Source organism: Mangifera indica, chromosome 10 (assembly GCF_011075055.1).
Source record: "Mangifera indica cultivar Alphonso chromosome 10, CATAS_Mindica_2.1, whole genome shotgun sequence".
Taxonomy (NCBI): domain Eukaryota; kingdom Viridiplantae; phylum Streptophyta; class Magnoliopsida; order Sapindales; family Anacardiaceae; genus Mangifera; species Mangifera indica.
Window position 1 is genome coordinate 8,123,888 of NC_058146.1, and position 7,898 is coordinate 8,131,785.

General features: G+C 29.3%; 1 protein-coding gene across 1 annotated transcript; it reads right to left on the bottom strand.

Moving 5' to 3' along the window:
• Positions 1 to 1,867: 1,867 nt before the first annotated feature.
• On the bottom strand, positions 1,868 to 3,926 carry LOC123226979 (probable protein phosphatase 2C 43). The gene is made up of 4 exons (XM_044651575.1): positions 3,488 to 3,926; positions 2,624 to 2,988; positions 2,330 to 2,554; positions 1,868 to 2,235 (listed from the first exon to the last, which is right to left on the bottom strand). The coding sequence occupies exons 1-4, from the start codon at positions 3,837 to 3,839 to the stop codon at positions 2,017 to 2,019; spliced, it is 1,161 nt and encodes a 386-aa protein (XP_044507510.1). The 5' UTR covers positions 3,840 to 3,926; the 3' UTR covers positions 1,868 to 2,016.
• Positions 3,927 to 7,898: the final 3,972 nt, after the last annotated feature.

A 7,898-nucleotide genomic window follows, 5' to 3' on the forward strand; every position in this document is an offset into this window, starting at 1 on the left:
ATATCTACAACACCATAAAACTAATAGAGACAAATATCACCTTAAAGAAAGTGATTTACATGCTTTAAAGTCTTTCAATGTTTCTTTGTTCAAACAAATTTCTCTAGCAAGCTGTGCTTGAAGTCCTATTTCGTTCTTTGTTTTTTACTATCAAATTTTAGTTTTTCATTAGTTTAATTAGTAAAGATGCAAAACTATGGTCTACATCTCACTTTTTCGGAAAGCAAAAAAACATTGAACGTGTATAAATAAATTGCAGAGTCTACACTGCAAAACAACTATCAGTGATGAATTATGAATACAAACCTAGAGAACAATAAAAAAACATCTTAAAAAATTAGGAGTGTGATAATTTGTTTCAATCTATAAAAACGTAACCAAATCATTAAAAAATTATGGTGTGGTTTGGTTTATAAAATGATTTAGCTTGAGTTAATAAATTTAAGAAAAACATTTTATTGTTTGGGTTATAATTTAGATTATTTTTAAACTGAACTAAACCATAAACCATATTTTGTTAAAATACATATATATAAAATCATGTTTGATATAGAATTTCAATAAGTATTTAGATGTACTGATTGTTTTTCAAATTTATTTTTTCATTTTCTTTACATGTTTGTTGTATAATAATGTATACACATTTCATATTCTAGAAAACTATAATTCAATTATAATTTATTAAATACCATATATTTAGAAGTGAATAATTTTTAATAGATTTAAATTGTAATCCAAATTAGACCAAACCATATTTTTTTAATTTAATTTAATTTGGTTTAGTTAGAAATTTTTTAAACCTTTTTTTCAGTGTAGTTTGAAATTTTTCTAAAGTGCATTAAATTAGGCCTTGCATACCCCTAACAAAATGAAAGCTTACCTTTTGAGCAATGAAGCCTCTAAAAGAAAACCCATAGACAAAATGAAAGCTTACACTGGATGTTATGTGATGCGATGCAAATAAGGGGGGGAGAGATTATGGCTTTGGAAGAAAAATCTGGGTGTTTTGTTTGATATAATTTGAATATTATGATAATTAATTAAAAATATATAAGACAGTTTCGAATTTAGGCTTTAGCATCTATGGCAATGTTTTTTTTTTTGTTTTTTTCTTAAATTCAATTAAAAAAAGGCAAACACTCTAAATAATACATTTTTAATAGTTAAAATGTGTAAAATATGTATTTAATATATTTGGAGTTAAAATTTATCAAATAATTTATTTAAAACAAAATAATACACCAAACCAAATAATTCATGTTTTTCCTAATTAGGGGTCTTCCAGGACCAAACTGGCTATTTCAATAATATTTTTAAAACTAAATTAGATATCAATATGATGAGATGGACAGTGCGATTCAACCAATAATTGTACCGATAAAATTATTTAAATATTATATAAAATAATTTTGTATAATCAATCATAAGAATTTAATAAAACCATATATACACAATTTTGAATATTTAATTAAGTATACAAATTATATAAATAATTTTAAATTAAAAATAATTAATAATTAATCATATAATATAAATATATACTCAAAAATTATATACACATGACATTGTTTTGGAAGTACATCCTGCCAAACTTCCACGGGTCTATGAAAAAAAAAAAAAATTGAGTGGTGTTGATGAAGTCCAGTATGGGCTTTGAATCCATGCATTTCAGGCTTATGTGCTTGAAATTTTAAACAGAGAACCAGCCATCTGTATGGCTTACTGAAAATAAGAAAAGAAACCTGACACTTGTTTTAATTTTTATAATGAGAAATCTGACCCGAGTTGGACCGCTCCTTCAGCACTAAACCAATTACACTAAATAGATTAAATTTTAAATCCAATGATCAACTTCATAACCATTAAATCAGATAAATCAAAAATTTAATTATGATATGTTATTAGAAGAGACTTACACCCATATTTTTTTATATATAAAGTTTCTTTTTTTCCTAATCAAGCTATCCTTAGGGTAAAAACCTGGTATCTGTATTAACCCCTTACAAAATGATAGTTTTAAGGACCAACAGTGTCTAAGAACCCTCGAATCGACAACTCTGGCAAAGAGATTGTCTTCCCCATCAACTGATGATCTATAAAGATGACAATCACACTAATATCATCATGAAAATGCCTCCTAATTCCCTTATCAATCGGCTGCAATTCTTTGTAAGTCATCTCCCTTTTCTTTGCTGCTAGTGTCAAAGCTGTTTTAAGGAGTCTCCAAGCAATCCCCTAATATTTAAGGAAAGAATGTAGAAATTTATGAATAGATCGATTATAAAGGTGAAATATCAAGTAGATTGTAGATGCATTAGAAGATGCATACATTTCGTGGGTTTTTATGAACGACATCAGCTGCCTCCTGATTTGACAAGTGCTCCCATAGCCCATCAGATGCAAATATTATAAATTTGTCATTGGGTTGCAAAACCCGAGTGTAAATGGATGGCTCAGCTGTCAGCACAGGCCTACGGATTGATAGATGGGCAAATCTTTTAGGTGCAGAAAACTCTGGTCGCTTCAAGTATGCATCACCAATAGACCTAGACGTCTGTATCAATGCATAGCATTCAAACCAATATGTACAAGAACCATATACAACTTAATACAAGAAACAAACCTGAATTATGCCCTTGATACGCCATACACCGTGCTTCAAATTTACAATATCTTTATCATCTGGATGCATTGATTTGAGTTCTTCTCTGACTTCCTTCACGTTTGCATTATGTTCTCTTGTTAATTGCTCAGCAACTATCTCATTTGATCCACCTAAAGAACCAATTACAGCTATTGAACCACCCAAATTGGCTACATATAATGTCCCGCTCCAAATAACTCCAACTAGGCAACAGGACCCTGTCTGCACAAATGATGGATTTACTCTCTGTGTCCTGCGCACGAGACTAAGAAATCCATCCTCAGTTGCAGAAATAGCACTTCTAAGTATATCCTCAGAGAAGGCTCCATTTTCTTGGGCAAGCCCTGGGGAATGGCACACAAGATAATACCACTACTTTAGCGACCACGTAAATACACCAAAGAAGGCACTGGAAGATGAATGGTGATCTCACAAAAGCAGCCAATGCAACACAGAGTACTCAATATGAAGTAAGAACACAATCTAGTTTGTTTGAATTAGCATGAAAATCCTCCTTGTTCCAGGTGTTTCAGGTGGTGAACACACTGGAAACACTAAGAAATATACACTAAAAACAAGAAGATCTATTTCTATTAAGTAGTATCTCCATATCTGTGTGACATCATACCAAGCATACACCAAGCAACAAGATTGAAGACAAAACATACAACACCACCATCAAAAGATCCCTTCGGTTACTATCAGTCTGCCTCTAAACATGTAGTTCACAGTGCAACCACAAAGAAAACCCAAACAAAAACCACATTCAAGTTAAAAACTTGACCACAACCTAGCTCAAAAAACATATTTAATGAAGAAAAAAAGAAAAAAAAAAGCACTAACTCGTCAAATGAAGAAACAGATTGTCACAAATGAAACGAGCGGCCTCAGGTCCGCTACGGCCATCATAGACTCCAACAAAGGTGGCATCCGGTCTGATCTTCACCTGGCAGTAATCCTCCATGACATTATTGGCTTGCACCTGAGCGCAGGATAAGTCACCATAGCAGTGTTTCTCCAAATCTCGGCTCCAGATAAGTGAGTCTTGAGCAAAATGATTGTTACCCAGGGCAAATTCCTTAACATTTCTCCACAAGCCAGGGCTGTTCCACATGTTGATTTGTAACAAAATTCTTCTGGCTAAAGCGAATGATTGGTCAGCTTCTCTGCGAGAAAAGAAAGCACTACGCAGCATGATGATAATTTCAAATAACAAATATCTCCCCTTTTTTTTGACAGCAACCGCCCATAGTTTTTTTAAAATAACATCTCCCTGTTTTTTCTAACCAAGCAGGATTAGGCTTGGCAAAATACTTGGGTATTTGCAAACAGTTGTCTAAAAATAAGTATGACTTTTAGATTTTTCAAATGGCCAAACGATTATTTCCCACCTACATTATGCTTTTTTTTACAAATTTTTTCCTGTTAACTTTGAAAAGTCCATTTACCTATCTAAAAGCTGTTAAAAAACATCAGATTGATCGATTCAAGGGTAAAATTATTATTTTACTTGTAATATTAAAAATAAACTTAAATTTAATTTCTTTTTTACCCCCAAACCCCAACAACTAATAATTTTCCTTTAACTTAAGTTTTTAAAAATAACATTTCCCCCCTTAAGATTTCCAAACTTTTAGATTGAATTTTTTGACAAAGACCGATAATCTCTAGGTGACGTCTCCTCCTTCCCGGTGTCTCCTCTTTCCAACCGTATGACATCTTTCCCTCCTAGGTATCGTCGTCGACGAAGACGACACGTCTTCATTAAGACGAAGACGAATCGTCTTTGTCAACGACAATATCGTACAACGTCAGAAGTGTACGACCGGAAGGAGGGGCCATCGGAGAGGGAGAATAAGTGCTTGGAGATTGCTGGTCATCGTCAAAAAAATTGGATCTGAAGGTTCGGAAACCCTAGAGGGGAAAATGCAGTGTTTGAAAACTTGGGTTGGGGGGAAACTTTAGTTTTTAAAGTTTAAGAGAGCAAAAAGAGATAAAATTTTAAGGTGTTAGGGTTTTGTTAATTTTAATTGTTCATGGGTGAGTATTTGGTATTATCAAAGTTAATGAGGGGAAATTTGAGAATGCAGCATACCTTGGAAGGGACATAGTCCTTCGGCCTTTTTAAATTGTACATATTTAGACTTCTACCACTGATAATAGATTTTTGCAGGAAAATCAGGTATACCTACTATTGATTGAAAAAGTCATAACAAAATAATTTTTAGTATATTATTAAATACATAAATAATATGTTATCATATGATTAAGTATTATTTATTATTAATTTAAAATTATTCTATCACAAAATAATATATTAACTATATATTCAAAAGTATATATTCATAATTTTATTAGTAAATAAATGTCGGTTCGATAAATATAGTGTATGAATATTTTTTTTTATAAACCCTCAAAACTTTTCGAGTTTTGAAACAGGGCAAAGGACTTATTCTAACTCAAGTTTTTATGCGTTCCTAAAGTTATATTTATGAGATTTGAAAAATCTTAAGTCCCACCCATATGCCGACAATCGTTAAAATTTTATATTAAAGACAAAGATAAAATCATAATTTTATTAATAATATTTAAAAAATATAAAATTTATTATATTTTCTTCTTAAGTTTTAAAAACTAATAACTTTATCTCAACCTAAAGTTTTTTAACTTTGAAAAGTCACAATCTCCCCTTCCCCCAAAACCTAAAGTTTTTTTCCTTCACCTCTCCGGTCACTATCTCTAGCTCCGATGACCTCTTTTATTTACCTTAAAACGTTAATCAACACATGACAGGGCACAAAGACTTCTCTTCTCCATATCTCTTTACCAGAGACGAAGAGATCAACAGAGGGAAGGTGTTGGCTAATGTTTTAGGGTGAGAAGAGAAAATCGTCGATATTAGAGATTATAGGTATAGGAGAGAAGAAAAAAACTTTATATTTAGAGAGAAATATGATTTTTTAAAATTAAAAAACTTATATTATAAATTTTATATTTTTAATAATATTATTAAAATAATAATTTTATCTTTATTTTTAATAGAAAATTTTAAACTCAATTAATTTGTAAACAAGATTTTAAATTTTTTAAGTATAGCTTTTCAACCTTTAAAACATGGAAGGTGGTTGGTGCAATTGACCCATTCCCACCTACCGTCATTGCAAGTTGACGCCCATTTGTTTTCTATACTGGCATTGGATGCTGGAAAGCACAACAGAGGCAGAAGATATATAATTATATATATATATAAAATACTTGCTTGTGATCTGCCGTTGTTGTGTTTTCGTGTAAATCCTGCACTTCTCTTCATTGGCCATTACCTGTTATTTTTAATACTTGCGAGTGAATAATGTTAGTTTATAAAACATTATGGGAATCTTTCCAGCTGGAATCACGTTAACGTGTCAGGATTAAAGGGGAGGTTTTATTTGTTTTATATATATATATATATATATATATATATATGGTAGATTTTCCTACCACGTGGAAGGCAAAAATTTAACGGTGGAATGATCTTATCGGTATGTATGGGGTGATGGAATTTGTCTATATAAACCCATCCCTTTCCTTTGTATGTATGCGAAAACGTGAAAACGTGAAAAACCAGATTTCTCGCTACTTTGTGTTTCGTTTTTCAATCACGGTTGAATGGATTTCCATCTTGCTTTCATCTTTCTCTACCTAATAAAATATATTTATAATACATTACCAACTCAATTTATTCAAATATATCTTTATATTAATTATTTTTTAATTATATTGTTACCTTGCTTTTATGATATAAATATAGATATTTTAATTATAATATTATCTTATTTATAAATTATCTGATTTATAAAATATTAGTTATGATTGTTTTAATTATTATTATTATTATTATTTTATTTAATTTTTCTAATATATTTGTTTTTTTGAACCAAAAAAATTATAATTATATCAATTTTTATATTGTTTCATATTTATGAATATAACTTATAATTGTATCTTATTTGTTATCTAAAGTTTATAAAATCATGAATTTGAATTTAAAATCTTGAATATCATTTGTAACTTGAAATTTGTAAAATCGTGATAATACATATATATATAGATTTGAAGTCTTAAATTTCATCAAAATATTTATTTGTTTTATAGTAATTATATCTTATTTGTAACTAGAAGTTTTGTAAACATAAGATAATATTTGAATTTGAAGTTTCAAAGATTAATTTTAATATTTTCTCTACAAAACCATAAGTATTGTGAATATAAAAAAATATTTGAACCTGAATGTCCTAAAATTGGATAGACAATATTAAATGAGTTTTTTACATGATTCTCCATATTGAATTTTTAAGCCTTGAAAAAGTGATTAAATAAAATGTCTAATAAGGATAAATCCACAACCACTATTCTACCGATATCACATCCCCAAAAAATTGCATGCCAAATATGTAGATATAATCATAGATTCATTAAATTCATGGAGAAATTTGAAAGATAAATTTGAACATTAGATTCAATAATACTCTTAATGATTCTGTAATTTAGTACAATTTTGTTATATTTAGAATCTTTCCTCAACTGAGGTTATGTGGAAGAAAATATATTTTCTACCTTTTATTTTTATAATATACTCTTATAGTAATAATATTGGAAAAAGAAATTTTGAATTAATATTTTCTCATTAATGAAAAACTATCAAACTGGCCTTACAAACACAAAATCGTTCTTCAAAGTGAACACAACTATTAGAAAATAGTTATCATGGGTGTGAGTACGGTCATGGATGAAATAATTTTCAATTCGAAGATGATTATAATAGAAAATTTTAGTCATACCACTAGAAGTAGAGTAAGAGTGAAACGAACCATAAAATAATACAGAATAAACCATAAAATAATAGGTGTGGTTGTAAATGTCATTTGCTATGTATCTGTAGTACACGCAAACATTAGATAAATCTATATTAAACATCCATATAATTGAATTGAATTTATTGATGATTTACATCTTGTCAATATAACAAATCTTGATGTTTTTTAATAGTTCTTTCAAGAATAAAATACAAATCACTTGACTAGTGACAAAAATGCTAAGACTTTTATAATTAGAATCCATCAGATATCCTTATTTCAAAGTTATAAATATTATTTTGTATTTTATTATCATATTCACCTTTCTTCCACCATTTTATGTACATTATAACTAACGTAATTTTTAAATAAAAGGAAATAGACTCTAAAATTGAAACATTAACTTTAAAAGTTGATGA